We start from the raw sequence: 17,655 nt of genomic DNA on the forward strand, positions 1-17,655 counted from the left end.
TGTACTTAACATGCTTAATATTTTATTTCACTTCTTGAATACAGAAAATATTTCTGCCTTCATATATAAAAAATAATGTGTCCTAATTGACCAATAGTCATCTGTGTCATTTCTAGGTCAGTTTTAATTGATTGAGAGAATCTCATTGCTCAATATTTCTGCTCCAGTAAATGCCTGGCTGTGTTCATTAAATGTTAGACATTAACAGTTTTCCCATATTTTCAGTTGGAGGTTTATTTTGCCCATAAGTGTTCCTGACATTTTTCAGAAATGGAATTAATGTTGTTGATGCAATTGGTCATGCTTTTTAGCTTTTCTGGAAACACAAGGGAAATTTTTATATTAGAATAAAATTTTCAGTGTTTAGGCAAAATCAAACCAGCCACCCCACCCAATAACCAATGAACTACCATTTTTGTAAAATTTTCTGTTTCTAATGGGTGTTATTCTTGTCTTTGTGGGATCTAGGGATTATCCTTCAATATGCTTTCTTATGGTTCTTTCCACAGGAAGATAGTATATTCACAGGATTCTATGAGCATTAATCAGTTGAATAATCAGTTTATTCAGTTATTAATCAGCATTAATCAGTTTATTTTTAAATAATTTGATACTAGGATATTTGTATTGTGTATTACACTGTGCATCATTTCTGTTTCTGCACCATTCGATAAACTCTCCAACATTATTTTCTGCTTATTTGTTTTGTTTCCATATAGTTATTACTGGAAATCTGGGATAGAATATGTATAAGTAAAGGTACAGTGATTTTGTTTGAAGGCTCTATCAGAGAGCTGCGCTACAACTATACTCTTGACCAAGTAAGGGCTTCTCTTCTATTAGGGTGGTCGCCATCTCACACTGAGCGCAGCTTAAGAATGTGCTCACGTAGAGCAGTAGAGCAGAGGGACACACATGCAGAGTCAGGCCAGCCCAGTCAGCCCTGGCCATCAGTGGGGTGACATAGGTTCTTAATGTCAGTGGAAGATTATTTATTCTGTACATTAAAGTAAAATGTGTTTCAGTTTTGTATAGTTGCCATGTATCAGAATCCTCATGCTCTACTCTTACCGTAACAAGGTTTTATCATAAACATGTTACAATTAGCTGAATACTTCTTACATCTTTTGAGATTGTATAACTTTCCTTATGATTATGAGACAGGAAATTATGCTGATTTAAACCTGAAACTGAACCACCTTTCCATACTTTGTATGAATCACATTTATAAAGTCTTTTTAAAAAAACAATGTGTGTATTACTTTGCATTTTTTTTCTGGACGCTTACATTTTACATTTGTGGGGCCTGTTTTAAAATTGACATTTCTCTTTTTTTGTCAATTGTGTTTGCCTGGCTCCATAAAATTAGTAGGAGAAGACAAACTCTTCTGGTTTTGGAAGACTTTAAGACTGGTCTTGTTTCTTTTTTATTTATATATTGTAATGTATCTGTGTGTATGGGTCATTTAAATAAATATATCAATATTATATGAATATATATTATAGAAAACATGCTTAGTAAAATTTCAATTATAGTTTTTATTTTTATATAAGGTTAGTCATTTTTATTTTTCAATGTATTTATTACAGTGTCTACAGGTTCTACAAGGTTTCACTACATAGATCCGACTCAGTGATCCTCCTATTTTCAGCCACCCAAGTGCTAGGATTACAGGTACACATCACCACACTGAGTGTAGCCCTTTTTATTTTCATGTTTCATGTAAATTGTCAAATATAGCATCACAAAATCTTTTTCACAGTATTATTATTTTAATGTCCTTTAAATTTGCAGCAAACATACTGCTAGCCTCTCATTCCACTTTTTTTTTTTTAAACAGGGTCTCACTATGTAGTTCAGGCTGGCCTTGTGCTCACTTTTGTAGCCCCAGTTTGGTATCGAACTTGCAGAGATCCTGTTGGTTCAACATCCTGACTGATTTGTTTATAGGCTTATGCCAGTGCACCCAGTTTCAGGGACACACTGTGAGTGCCTGGGTTTTCAGGGCTGAGACCACATGGCATGTGGGGACAGGGATCAAACCCAGGTCATTGTGCTTGCCAGGTAGGTGCTTATGCCTCTGAGCTACCTCTCTGGCCCCTCCACTACTAGGCCACCTATTAATGTTTTCTTTCACTCTGGCTAATTATTTATTATTTGTATGGATGTTTTCAAAGAATGAGTTTATTCTAATTTTCTCTGCAATGTTAATACTTCTATTTTATTGAGTTGTACTTTTTCCTTTCCTTTTTTTTGTTTTTTGAGACAAGGTCTTTCTATGCAGTTCAAGCTGGGTTTGTGCTCACATTTTAGCCAAGGCTGGTCTGAAACTCACAACACTCCTTCTGCCTTAGCCTCTTGAGTGCAAACCTGCACCACTACACCTGGCCTTGACTTCTACTTTTAAGTTTGTTTCTTTCTTTTCCTTTTCATTGAGATCATTTCAGTTCTCTTCTTCTGAAACTTTAATCTTGGTATGGAAGTATATGCTCAGTTTCATTTGTGCATGACTATGGTTTTGCTATTTATTGTTACATCAATTTGTTGCTATCAGAGATCACACTTAGTGATATTAAAATGTATTGAAAATGATTGACATTAAATGATTGTACTTTTAAAAAACATTTCTAGATGTAGTGATTTTTTTGTCTTTATGTTTTTTTAATGAAGTTGAAAAGTATTCAGTAATCCAATAAAATTGTAACTTTTTTTTTTACTTTTCTTAGCTTGTTGAATTTTTTATTCATGTATTTTAAATTTTAAATTCATGTATTTTAAATGTTTGTAATACATTTGCTCATGTTAAGAACTATTAGCATCATGATAGCTATTTTTTCCTCTAAGCCACCCTTGGTTTAATTAATTCCTTTTAAATAGTGTGATTAATTTTATACTTCTTTCTATACAACCCTAATTCGTTGTTTCTCCCAACTGTCTGTATGGTATTTTATTATTACAGTATCTTTAGAACATTGCACTCCTTATACATATTTATTTGTCTGGTGTTATTACTTCAGTAATTGAAATGTGAACTTTTAATCACAGGCATCTAATTGAATTACTGTTAAATAATCTTATGCATAATGTAAGGAGCAGGCACAAACATTTTGGTTTCTAGCATCTCATCCTGCGGTGTATTATCATCATGGATATTGTTCTGTACAATTTATATCGTATGTTATGTTATAGCATAATCAATTTTCAAACCTATCAATAAGAAAAATACTCTTTCAGTTTTTCCACCTGTTTAGTACTTCTACATTAAATATAGCTTTTTCTTTACATTCCTGTGCTTTTATGTTAAGATTACCTCATTATTTTTAAACACATGCTGCTCAAAAATGCTCCTATTTTTACCTTACATGGCTCTGATTTTTGAATATATGTAATAATAGCTTTCCTCAAAAACTTTTAAGTACTGTCAGTTTTTTATGATTTCTGATGAATATTTAATGAGGATTATTATTTTTCTTATTTTCCATGTGATTTTTTTTGTGTGCGTGGTGGTACCGGCAATTGAACTCAAGACCTTGTGCTTGCCAGGCAAGCACTTATTCTACTGAGCCATCTCCCAGGCCCCCTCAAAGTGATTTTAAGGATTGTCCTTATGTCAGGTTTTGGGTTAACTTTATTATAACACAGATGTTGTTTTCATTATATTTGGTTTTTCCTGTGATTAAAAGACAGCTATGATTTATTTTGTGATATAAATTTTGAAGACATACTCTCCATTTAAATTTTTCCTATCTTTATTTGATTCTAATATATTATATTATATTATATTATATTATATTATATATGTGATATATATATATATATATATTCCCAAAATACTAAGATTCTTTACATTTTAAAGAATTATATTGCTACCATCAGTTTTCTTGGTAAACTTTTTTAGTTTCTACTGAAGTGTCTTTAATGCCAAAGATATTTTCTTTTATAATGTTCAATCTTTCATAAAATCATCATGTGATGTTTAAAGTATTATATTATTTAATATGTCTTAAATTTTTACTGCTGTGTTTTACTATGTAGTCAACTTCGGCAATGAGTATTCACAATAGGTAAATTTTTTAAAACATCTGCATAGAAAATTCATAGGGAATGAAACCACTGGCAAAAATGAATTAAGCAACAAATTTTAGCATCATAACTTATCTCAGTGGCACTGAAAGCAAAGTATGAATAACTCTAGGTAACATTGAGCTTCAGCATGAGAGGCTATGTGAACTACACACCTTTACCTTTGCAATGAATTTGGCATATTTTCATTTGCTATTTCTTGCTTTTCCCTTTCTCTCATCTTTCTTTTTCTTCAAACAATGTCTTCCCATTTAATAATGTGTTTTGCATTTTGGACCTTATTTACTCTTTCAGTTTCTTACACCAAGACAATACCCTTTTTACACAATTCTGTTTTATTTCACTTATGAGTATGATCTCAAGTGGCATTTGTTTACCTATGAAAGTCTCAAGTTTATCCTTCTTAGGGCTGAGAGGTATTCCACTGTATAAAAGACCACGTCTTTTTTTTTTTTCTATTCCAAGGTTGATGGGTATGTGGGTTATTTACAACATCTAGCTATTATAGATTGTGCCTCTATGAACATGAGTGCACATATATTTCTACGATATTATATTTTTATTCCCTCTCTGAAGATACACAGAAGGAAAATAGCTGGATCAAATGGGTCCTCTAATCCTAGCTTATTGAGGAATCTCCATACTGATTTCTGCAGTGGTTGCACTAGTCTGTCTTTCAACCAAAAGTGGAGAAGTGTTGCTTTTGCCCCTCAGCTCCTTCAGAATTTGTTATTGGTTGATTTGTTGGTATAGACTTTTTTATAGAATACATGGACTCTATTGTTATAATTTGTGTATTTTGAATAACAAATACTGTCGAACATTTTTATGTATTTATTTTCCCTTTGTACGTCTTCATCTGAGAAGTGTGTATTCATTTCAGATGCCCAGTTTTGGATTGGGTCTTTGAATTTGGGAAATCTGACATTTTTCAGTTCTTTATGTGTTCTAGACATAAGTCTTTGGTCTGAGTGTAAACCAGCTAAATGCTTTCTCTGTTCACCGGTTTTTATCACCCCTCTCTTCGTGATTTCTTTTTGTGTGAAATCTTTTTAATAAGAAGAGATTCGAGTTTTGATTTCTTAAAGTATTTCTTGTGTAGTCTGGGTTCTGTTCATAAACTCTCTGCCTACACCTGTGTCTTCAAGATCTCTGCCTACTTTTTCTTCTAGTAGATTTAGTGTTTTTTTTTTCAATATTTAAATTTTTGTTCAATTTTGACCTTAGTTTAGTGTGTGGTGATAGACATAAGTCTAGTTTTAGTCTTCAGCATGTAGAAAGACAGTTGCACCAGCACCATTTATTAATGAACATGAGCATATTTGGTCCCTTTTTCCAAGGGAAGATGGCTGAATGTGTTTGGAGTTGTGTGTGTATCTTCTAATCTATTCTGCTGATCCTTAGGTTTGCTTTGGTACTTCCTTTCTTTTTTGTTTTTTGTTTTTTGTTTTAAATGTATTTGGTACAGGGTCTATAGGGTCTACATGGTCTCAATACACAGATCAGAGTATGAAACACCTGACACCCAAAAGTAAAAGGGAAAAGGTTTATTTAGTTTAGCTTGTAGAAGATTCAGCCCATAATAGGTTGACTTCAAAGCAGAATGGCACACAGCAGAAGGAAACAGTTCACAGCACCATAAGGGCAAAAAGGGAAAGGGAGAAGCCTCTTTCTGTCCCTTATGCACCCTAAGATGAGTGCAGCACTCACACCCTTAATTGCAGGTAAGGACCGTGAATCAATCACAAACCATAGATTCAGTAACCGCTGTAAAGCCTGTCTGCCATGGGATTCAGAGGCTGTAAGGAACATCTGTCAAAACCCATGACAGTAGTGTATAATTCTGTTTTGAAATTAAAGCATTTCATTTGGATTTTCTGGTTTGTGCCTGTATACAGTTGCAGTGCTGGTTGACTTGTGTTCTGTTAGCAAATGTGACATCAATTGTGAAGTGATAAACGAAATATCAAATTTCATATTCCAATTAGTTTGGGAGATGGGAACAGCAAGTCCGTTCATTATTATATTCTTCCTTCAGTTTCCTTCAGTTTATTACTATACAAATAAGGACCTAATGGCAGAGATCCAAAATAAATGTATGAATGTCTAAATTGAAAGCATAATACTCTTACCATGTACAAGGGCATAAATTTTGTTTTTGTGGAACCGGGGATTGAACTCAGGTCCTTGCGCTTCCCGGGGAAGCCCTTATTCCCCTGAGCCATCTCCCTGGCCCATAAATTTTTAATGCCATATTTTTATCCAGTTTTTCCACAAGTCTTTTATATTCCTGTGATCACCATGCAAAATCCATGCTAAGTATGGAAGATCTACGAATGTTTTCAGTTTAGGTAGAGGACTGTGCATATGGAATTGCTTTTTAGCCCTTATATTTCATGGCATCTTGTAGTGTTTCATCTGCTATCATTTACAACTTTGAAGAGCAGTGCCTGCATTCTGTCCAATAGTTTTCACCCTTGCCAAGACCTTCAATATATTTTCTTAGTTCTAACATCATTCCATTTTATTACATAGCTATTTAGTAACATTTCAACTAGTCAAATATGTACACACATTGTTATTTTCTTTGTCATCTGAATCAAACAGGTCTGTATTCCTTCTGGTATTGGATGATTTTTGCTTTATTTCATTGAATCTTGGCAATGTTCTAGGTCCAACCTCCTTAAATATTGTGTTTTCATTTGCTTCTAATCAAGCCTCTAGAAGATTTTAGGAAGATTTTACACAAAGAACTGTATCAAATCACACCATAGGGATCCAGTTATTTAAATGCAGGCTATATACTATAGTAACAAATGATTTTATTTACTATGTAATTGAAAAGAAAAATAAAAACACAGAAAGCTGATGCATTAAATGATACTTAGTGAATATTTGAACATATTCAGCATTTATTGATAATTTGAATGCTTAATTTTGACTTTTTAATTTTATTTCACTTTGATATTCTGGGACAGGCTATCACTACATAGTTCAAATGATTTTGACTTTACTATGTGACTCAGGCTGGACTCAAACTTAACTCAATACCCATGCCTCAGCCTCCCTAGTGCTGGGATTACAGGTGTGCTCCACTATGCCATCTGAAATTTATTTTGTAAAGTGCATACATACAAAAGTATATAAAGTCTACCTGATTGTGTATGCATGTGTTTATGTATATGTGTCTTAAATTTTTAAAATGAGTGTCATAAGAATTTTTGTTTTTACTATCAGGAAGTATGCCCCTGTGTGGATAAATGAGAATGATCTTATTTTGATAATTGTTAGACCTAGGTAGTAAACCACATATATTCATTATACTGTCTCTACTTTTAGCTGTATGAAAGTATCATAAAATTAATTTAAAAGAAATGCTATTTCCTGATGTATAATAAATACATTTCATATCAGCACTGAGGATAGATTTCCAAGCATATAAAGGCATCTACTCTTAAAGAAAATTCTTAGTCATCAAAATGCAAATTTTAGAGATACTTAATGAATAGAAATACACATTTTAAATATTTAACTTAAAGATGAAATTCATCCTAAATTTTCACCACCTTCCAAATGACTTTCACCAACTAAATTAGTAACAGAATATATATGCTTCAAGGGACTACAGAAGGAACAGAGAATGCCCATGTTCTTTTTTACTGAGGGTTTTTTAGCAACTCTCCCTAACAAGCATCTAAATTCTAAAAAATATTCTCTCAAGAGATACTTATAAAATATTTTCAGCATATTCAAAACAAGACTTTGCAAAGAAACTTCTAATCTGAGATGCTATGACTTTACTATTGATAATATGGTGGTCAATAACACTGTGGAATGCAGCAAACTATTTTTCTTTATGAAAGCCAAAGAAAGATATCCAATTTGCTTTTATGTGAATACTATGTAGATGTGGGCAATGCAAAGCTATTCAATTAGATGCAAGGATGAGAATCACCAATTTTGGCAGAAACACTTGGTGAGCTCTGCCTTAGGTAAGTGGGACATTTTAAATGGAACACGCAATCTGACTATTTTGGTATAGTAGTATAAAATGGATTTTATAACCAGTTCACATACTGTGAACATTGAGTCATCTTTTATTACTTAAGCAGCATAGTTTTGTATTTATTGTTTAAAAGTATCTTTACTTCTTAAAGACATGCTTTTATCCTTGTCTTGCAGACTATAAAAAAGTGAATATATTACATAGATGTTCTAGTCAGAATATGTTAGTCTAACTTATTATTATATTTATAATTTTTTATTAATTTTTTGAGAATCAAACAGCAATGAGACATTTCAAAACTGATTAGTAGGACAGTTTCAATAATTGATACATTACATATTGTTGTATTCATAGTAGTTGTTCATAGTACAAGATGCAAACATGATATCTTGTCCAAACACTATTAATACAAATCTTTCTTCTCATTTAATTAAATATGTATAAGATTTTAAACCTAATATTTTATTTGTCCATTTAGCTAACTGTGTAATATATCGCACTTTGGTTATCTGAGAAATTTTAGTTCTATTGAGTGAAAAGGAAACAGATATGACTTTTATTGATCCTAGATTGACTGTTATTTTAACAATCTAGCTTGAGTTTTTCCTGAGACAGAAAGAGAACATAAGTAAATTAAACAATAATAAAAAATTTCTCTCTCAATGTCATCTGTCAATCAAGGAGATTGCTCCAATAACTTTTAAACCTTCAGGCAGATTTAAGACTGCAATTTAAAATAAACGATGCCTGAGCAGAAACTTATAATCATTCTAATCAAATTGCTTATGAGCTACAAAATAGAATCAAGTAGCTTAATTGGAAGATAAATTAAGTGTACATTTTTATTCCATTTTGTCTCAGACACAGAAGTTGTTACCTGTATTTATCAGTTATGTTACTAATGGTATTTCTTGTGTCAATTTTTGTTTTATTTCTTATGTTTTAGGAATTTAAAAGACATTGAAGTATAAAAAAAGATTATAAAGGAAAACAAGTGTTTTTTTTTTTTTTTTCAACATCCTGTTTCCTTTGAAGAGTAACAGCTGGAATCAAGACATCAGAATGGATAGTTATATCTTCCTACCTTTTATGCTGGGAATTCCTTTCCTGTGGCCTTGTCTTCAGGCTACAGAAAACTCTAAAACAGAGAAGGTTAAGCAACCAGTGGGATCTCACCTAAGAATGAAGCGTGGCTGGGAGTGGAAACAATTTTTTGTACCAGAGGAAATGAACTCAACTAAGCATCTCATTGGACGGGTACTTATTTTTTAAGTGTTTCGCTATCACATAAATAGTGAAGGAAGTTTTAGTGCTTGATGAATTCCTTTTTTTCTTAAAAAAAAACTTGAAACTCTCAAACACAAGCCTAAATTTTCAGATGTGGAAAGACCTAAACTATTCAATTCAATTAAGAGGAAGAGGAGAATTTCTGGTTCTGAAATTACGCTTCAGTATTCTTCTTTTGTGGGGAAAGGGGAGTAACAAGGATCAAACTCAGGACCTTGCACTTACCAGGCAAGCACTTATTCCACTCAACTATCTCCTTGCCCCCCACTTCAGTATCCTTTATAAGAGTGCTATCTTCATTTATCAGTTTCGACAACTTAATGCTATTTTTTTTGTAATTGGTCAAAGGAGCCAGATTGAGTCTAATATTCAACAATGCTTAGTAAGATTTTCTGTTAAGTAGCTGTTGATCAACCCCTCATTCATTTTTAAAGAAGCAAATTAATACTGCATCATTTTACAGCAAAGGAGCTTCAGGAGCCTAAATAGCTCATGTGATTAGAGAAGTTTAGGGACAAAGAATAATTGCTTTCACTTTCAGAATATCATACTTTAAGAAAGTTTTCTTAATGGGACAGGATACTTATTTATTTTTATGTGTCTCTTTTATATAATTATTAGGTTTTTATTTAAACACAGGTAATTGCAATATCTTATTTTTGCTTTTCCAGAAGGCTCTTTCTCTAGATGAATGAACTAAGTTTAACTACTAATTAACCAGCACTAAAATTTAATTGGGCCCAAAGGGCAAGGTACTCAGTATTTATTAACTGTCTTTTCTCGCACATTCAAGAATGCTGCAGTTAGTACAACGTCCAGAATCTGTGCGATTTCACTTATCCTATCAGCCAAATATACATGAGCACATTCAACGAGAGGCTTAGCTCTTGGACAAGCAGAATGCAAGACACTTGTTTCTGGGCATGCATGCGTGCCTGTTTCAAACAGCATTACTCCTCACATGTGATATTTTTAAGATTTCTGTGAGTAAAGCAGGGGCACAGATCACAGAAATGTGGTCACATTCAGTTCCCGACAGTCAACTCTGAGTCACACTACATTTGCAATGAGATCCTCAGTGTCAGTGCACAGGGTTACAAGCAGTAACCAGTAAGCGTGATGGTGCAGCGAAGTGCCCCAAGTGGCCGCAACAAATGCTGCTTCTGAGGTTGGCACACTTCCCAGTTGTTTTGCAGTTTTCCTTCCTCCTACACCACTCTCCAATTTCCTTCTGTGACCTCGTGATTGATGCTGCCTGTCCTGTTCATTCTATAGAATATATTTTTGGCAGCCAGGTGTGGTAGTGCACCTCTGCAATCCCTGCACTGTGGGGAGATGAAAAGCAGGAAGGAAATCTTCAGGTCAGCCAGGCCAATGCTGTGCCTTTTGTCTCAAAAAATAAAAATTGGCCAGAGATATATTGGGAAATCCCCACTACCAAAATGATAGAACCTAAAAAATAATACTTATGGAAAGCACCCAAATAGATCTTTTCCTCTAAGCAATTTCATTGGACTTAAATAACATACAGATTAGTTTACAAAAAAGAACCTAATACTTAGGTGCAAATAATTGAAAAGGTAGTAAAGATACAAAATAACTCATGTATCTAATAAAGCTTATTTGCAATTCATTTGTTAAAACTGGTTAACAAGGAGTACAATTCAGCAAAATTTCATGTGATTCAGGTTTGCCAAGTTGAAAATAGCTACTTATTTGAGATAATGTCTTTTAAAGAGAAACATAGCAAATTTCACAGTGTTTTCTGTGCTAAAAAAATGTGCTTAACAAATGCAATTTTAACATCAAGAGACAAGTATTAAGGCAAACTTTTCAAAAATCCAATTGATTTTGAAAATTATATCTGTAACACTTTTATTTTGAAATATTATTTATCTTCATTTTAATGTTGAGTCAACTGTTTTTAAAATTTCTGGACACCATAACAGAATTTTCTCTCACTTTATAGATAGTCAGGATTATTAGTCTTTTACTTAAAAATATTGTGTTTATTTATTTATTTATTTTATTGAGGAAAAAATTGCAATATGACATCTTGAAAACAGGTTGGTAGGAGAGTTACAACAATTAATACATTGCATATTGTTGTCTTTGTAGTAGTCATTCATAGTATAAGATGCAGACACGATATCCTGTCCAAAAACTATTAGTACAGACCGTTCTTTTTATTGAAATATGAGAAAGTGGCTATATATCTATCCTATTTGGTATATATAGATACAAAATTGTCCTTCATTTACATCACATTTTTTGTTCAGTTTTGACAGAGATGGGTATTCCATTGCCATTTAAATATTGTAAGTGTGTAAATTCATCAAAATATTCCAATACAGTCCAGTACTCCACAGTAGTAGTGGGTTATCCACAGGATTCACAATGTCCGAATCTGATGACTTGAGCCTTCCACACTCAGAATACTAACATGGCTTCACTTTTCACACTTCGTTTCTATACTTTTCTGCTGGATGGTTAAGACCAAGATAAAGCAAGACCTATATAACAAAGAATGTAACTTTTGTATCTGACATGGTCAGTCAAGTCCCCTCAGGAATTATCCTGAAACCCTATACCACACTTTTTAGATCCTTTGTGAGTGTCAGCCATGTGGATGAGTCACAGCCATTGCTTGACCAATTTGCTGTCTGTGAAAGCCTGAGAGAATGTTTTCTCTCCATGTGACTCTCCTTAGGCATATTCTACAGCATTGATCACATTCCTCTGTGGCCCCATAATCTCCTTGATCTGAAAATTTGGGGCAAAACTGAGTTACAGGATGTTACAGTACAGGGTCTCCTAATTCCTGAGTCCTCATTGACCTTCAAAGGCTAGGACCAAATGTTGGCTGTTCTTTCAGCCTTTCTTTTTCTCTAATTTTTAGTCTTCAAACATAGGTTATTAACCCTCCAGAAGAGATGCTTATTATTGTCCTACAACATATGCAGATGGGTTTAACGTCGCTAACTGTCTGAATATCAAACATCTTAGGCATAACATGGAATATCTTTAAAAAAAACATTTCATTGAGATACAATCTGGCCATAATGGTATGTCATAACAAGCAGTGTGTATTTAGAAGACCAGAATGACAGGCATTCCAAGCATGATCCCACCTATGTTATCTTCAGTGCAGTTGCTCAGTTCACATAGATCAGCATATATAGCTGGACAGGGTGAGAATCCCACCAAGTAATGTTAGATTCACAACCTGCTTATAGTTCTCAGGATTATTGACTTACCCATCTTGTATGTATAAATGTATGGCTTGGCCCCTGTTCTGTTTCCTAGGTCTCTCTCTTGGTCTGGCAGATGCAGAAAAATTATTAAGTTTAATAAACTACAGCAGAAACTTAAGGTGGACACTAGATTCTTCAATTTATTTTTGTTTTTTTTTTCATTTAGTAACACTAATATTAAATACATTTCAATTTTAAATTGTTTGTTTTAGCTATGTGCAAATTTTTTCCACAATCACAAAAAATTCTTGCTTATTACTCTAACATAAATTAAAACACAAGCCACTGGAAAGTCCTGAGTTTAAGATTCTACTTTACAGCGAACTTCGCACTTCAAGAGGTGCCATTACTTTAACAATATGTTTGGAGGTGATGAATAGAGAAAAGGTGTATCTGCAATAATGAGGGCATCATTATTTTAAAAAGAGGGAGGTCTTTATGTAAAAAAATTGATATGAAAAATTAAAATGAATGCACTAAATTAAAATAACTTGTATCTTTACATATAAATTTAAATCTAAATAGTTCATCAACTTGGGCCAGCCAAGAATCTCAGTGGATTGAAGTGCTGGGGTTCAATCCCCAGGCCAGCTGTGCTGGCCCTGCTCCCAAAGCATACTGAGAAGACCGTTGAGACTGGGCATGGTGGCACGCAGTTGTAATCCCAACTCTTGGGAGGCTATAAACAGGAGGATCACTACTAATCTGATCTAGTAGTGAGACCCTAATCATCCTGTAGACCCTTCCCTAAAAAACAAATTCTAATAATAATAATAATCAGTCAACTAAAAATGATAAGCATATTTACTTTTTCAGAACAAAAGAAAATATTAGCACAAGAGGAAAATATACTTTTAAGAAGTGAGCAGATTACTTTGAAACAAGTGTTTATATTTTCAATTAAAAACCAAAAGTTAAAAAGCATTCTACAGAATTGTGGTTATCAAAGGATCTGGTTTAGAAATGTAAGGTGGTTGTCTCAGTTACTTTTTACTTGTTTCTGGGACAAAATACCCAACACACAAAATTAAGGAAAAAGGTTCACTTGGCACAATTTGTGGAGGTTTTAGCTAATATCTGGCTGTAATCACATATCTACACCAAAACACGATCCTGGAACAATTTAAGTTTTCCAATCTTCCTTTAATTCACTACTGATATGATTCATTACATCAATGAAATGAATCTCAGTGTTATGATTGCTGGTGTGAATGAGTTTAAAGGAAGCGTAAGTATTCATTTATACAATAAATACTTAGTGGATTTCTGAGGTTATCTTCTACCTACCACCCTTAGTTTTTTTCCCTCTATTATTGCCATGTTTTCAATGTATTATCAATCAGGACAATGAAAAACATTGTTTGAATAAGTGATTTATTGGGAGATATTATATATCCTTAGTATGTCTAAGTCCCACAGTATAAATGTGTGAGAATATAATTCCACTGAAATCACTAAAAGACTGGAAGCACTTATTTTGTTCATGATTTATAGAAAGATATCTTTTCAAAAAGTTTAATATTTTTCATTAGAATTTGTCTACTTGTACTTAGAATACTAAAATTTCTGAATTTCTGTAGTTATTTATATAATGAAAATTAGGACTGTTCTCTGCTTGATGATAGATTTTAATTCTGAAGTTCAAAATTTTACTTCACATAATCTAATGTGGAGATTATATAGAATTACTGACTTGAGAAATGATTAAAAAAATAATTAAAGCTAATGTGTTCTTTTCAGCAAATGTGGAAACTCAATTGTCCTCTTTATACTTGCAGATAAGATCTGACTTAGATAATGGAAACAACTCTTTCCAGTACAAACTTTTGGGAGTTGGAGCTGGAAGTATTTTTGTCATTGATCCAAACACAGGTGACATATATGCCCAACAGAAGCTTGATAGAGAAAAGCAATCCCTGTACACCCTGAAAGCCCATGTAACAGACACTAAGACTGGAACGAATGTGGAACCTGAGTCTGAGTTTGTCATCAGAGTTTCAGATATCAATGACAATGAACCAAAATTCCTACATGAACCATATGTGGCCAGTGTGCCTGAGATGTCTCCGGAAGGTATTATGTACTAATTTATATCAAATGTATAATAGCAATGACAACAGATTGAAAATGTTGACAATATGTTTGGAAGTACACTGTTTTAAGTTCTACAATAACTCTTCCTGATTAAGTATATTTTTTTAAAGCCAACTATGTTGAGTTATTGGAAAATAACCTTATTGGTAAATTTCTTTCTTTTTTTTTCTGGTTGCCTCAAAATGCCTTCAGGGCAGGTTTGGCTGGCTTGAGTTCTGGGGATGGAACCACAGCAGCCTGAGCCTGACTGCTTTGTTGAAGCAGCCACTTAAAGAACTGAGCTAAGGGGCAGGCCCCCAGTAATTTTAGATTCATCAATGCTTTAAGGGTTTTGTTTTTGTTTTTGTTTTTCTTGCTTTGAAACAGAGTTCTATGGATATATACTATTTGATTGACATTTGCTTTTTTCATTTTAAATGTATCATCCCATTGTTTTCTGAGCTCTGTGGTCAAAGAAAAACTTGAAATTACATTAAGAACAGTTTTCCTATAATGAATAGGGCATATTAAATATTTCAAAAGTTTGATTATGTGTTTATGAACAGATTTCAGTTTATCTTTGTTTTTTAAGTTTCTTCAATGTATAGACTAATGTTTTTTTTTTTTTTATCCAATTCTAAAAGCTTTCAGTCTGTATCTTCAGATACACTTTTTATTCCCCTTCTCTATCTTTTTATCTTCTAGGATTTCCATTATTACTACTCTAGGACAGGGTATATATTGCTTTATAATCAACAACAACAAAACAAAAAGTCAGCTATGCAATAAAATTTGTAATGTATTTTGTACGTCAATATATACATATATACATTAGTATATGCAATATAAAATTTTATTTCAAATTTGAAAGTAATGAGCTTAGACACATTTGCATATTTTAAAATTTCTAGAATGAAACATAGTTAATTTATAAAACCTAAGTAACTATATGTATGAAAACCATAGTCTATAAAGACAAAAAAGGAAGCAAACTGAAAAAACACCTCTATGCAACTATGTGCATTTCAAGTTTCTTTTCATATCTAACATTATTGTTATTAATATTGTAAACACAATAGACATAATGAGAGTAATTTCTATAAGACATAAAAATTGAGTGCCTTAGAAATTTGAAATAACATTTCATTGGGAGGAATATGATTATGCAAAAGATTTTCCTTTCACATTTTGATGGCAGAATATGTAACAGTTTATTTCTCAAATTTTCCTGTGACAGGCAAATGTTGTTTAAAAATGATCATTTTAAATCATATTAGCCTATTTTAAAACTGTTTTCAGTAAATATTTATTCATTATTAAATAGTTCTAAAATATGTATGTATTCCACTATATATATTTTTTTTTCTCTCTTTCTTTCTTTCTTTTTTTTTTTTTTTTCTTTGTATTTCAGGGAAAGGTCTACAGGGTATTCAGGCAGAGACTCACTACTAGATCAGACTCTTAGTGATCCACCTGTTTACAGCCTCCCAAGTGCTGGGATTAAAGGCATGCACCACCATGCCCACTGTCAATGGCTGTCTCAGCGCGCCCCAGGGGTGGGACCTGCACTGCTGGCCCGGGGATAGAACCTGACCCCTTTGCCTGCTGGCAGGCCCTTTAATCTGCTGAGCTATTTGGCCAGCCGCTGATTTTTCCCTTTTTAACTTAACTGTTTTTAACATTCACAATTTAAAGATGCTATTCTATATTCTTAACATAGTTATTTAAATTCGCCATAAAAATTTACCTCTTTAGTATGTATCAAAACAAATTATCAATAGATATAAAAATGTTTTTGAAATTATTCCATCTTGTTAGTTAAGCAAAGTTACAGTATAGTTTTCTCTCTCTCCTGTTGTTCTCCTCTTCTCATGACATGTTAATCCTTTTTCTTGTAACTCTCATTTTCCTACCACCTTCTTCTCTCTCCTCAAGCGTATGTTATGGATTTAATATGGTAAGAATAAGTTTGAAATTACAATAAATTTATAAAGGACATGTGGGAGTTAATTTCTAGTTCACATTTAATTATATACCCAAGTAACAAGTACCTAACTTTCAATAAAGAGGGTCATCACCATAAAAATGTGCATTCTGACAGTTTTCATGTAAGTGAAGCATAATAATGATTAATTACCTGAAGAAGCAGGGCCCACTTTAGGAGACAGTCTTTAAAGCGATGGTAAAGGAGGTCAGCCCTACTGTGCTCCAGGAAAAGATTGTACAGGCAAGTGAACAGAGCAGCACATAGGAATGTGGGAGTTGCTGACATGCAGTGAGTTTCTGTAGGGCCTGATAGTAGAGGGGACTCAGGCAGAGCAGAAAAAATCATTCAGACTGACTCCACAGCTAAGCAAAACAGGATCGGAAGAGGTGCTTCCTCCTGGCCCCTTCCATCCATCCTTTATTTTCCTTTTATTTGCACTTTGACGTCCACACAAGAGAGATACCACAAGATTGTGTGTTGGTGATGAATCTTGTGCAAAAGTGCAGCTGTGCAAAAGAACAAGGCAAGAAGCACAGAATTGGAGGTGATGTAGAATAAAGGTATGCCATGTGCAGGATCCTAGGGATCTCATAATGCACCACAACATGGCTAAGATTAATAAGATTAATAAGAATGAAAACTCGACTTGGAGCATTAGAGGAGGAAGGATGGAGAGAGGAGGGAAAGACAAGGACATTAGGAAAAAAAAAACCAGGCTGTAGTAGCACATGTGACCACTCCTCAAGATGGTTATAAACTACATGCATTGGAAACATGTACTAATATGATGTTTAGAACTTAAACACATTGGGGGCCAGGGAGATGGCTCAGTAGAGTAAGCGCTCCCCTGCAAGCGCAAGGGCCTGAGTTCAATCCCTGGTGAAGAAGAAGAAGAAGAAGAAGAAGAAGAAGAAGAAGAAGAAGAAGAAGAAGAAGAAGAAGAAGAAGAAGAAGAAGAAGAAGA

The 17,655-nt window shown here is 33.5% G+C and overlaps 1 protein-coding gene across 2 annotated transcripts in view; it reads left to right on the forward strand.

Annotated features, from left to right (window-relative positions):
- The window catches only part of Cdh19 (cadherin 19), a 104,745-nt gene that overhangs the window by 20,670 nt on the left and 66,420 nt on the right, over positions 1–17,655 (forward strand). Inside the window, exons 2-3 of one of the 2 annotated variants that reach the window (XM_023723123.1) lie at positions 9,126–9,347; positions 14,410–14,704. In XM_023723123.1, the coding sequence (XP_023578891.1) occupies positions 9,153–9,347; positions 14,410–14,704 (490 nt within the window). In that variant the 5' untranslated portion in view covers positions 9,126–9,152. Of the gene's footprint in view, positions 1–9,070; positions 9,348–14,409; positions 14,705–17,655 lie in introns of those variants that run through there. The other variant, XM_004638271.2, reaches the window with a different exon arrangement.

Source organism: Octodon degus, unplaced genomic scaffold, assembly GCF_000260255.1.
Source record: "Octodon degus isolate 3935 unplaced genomic scaffold, OctDeg1.0 scaffold00097, whole genome shotgun sequence".
Taxonomy (NCBI): Eukaryota; Metazoa; Chordata; class Mammalia; order Rodentia; family Octodontidae; genus Octodon; species Octodon degus.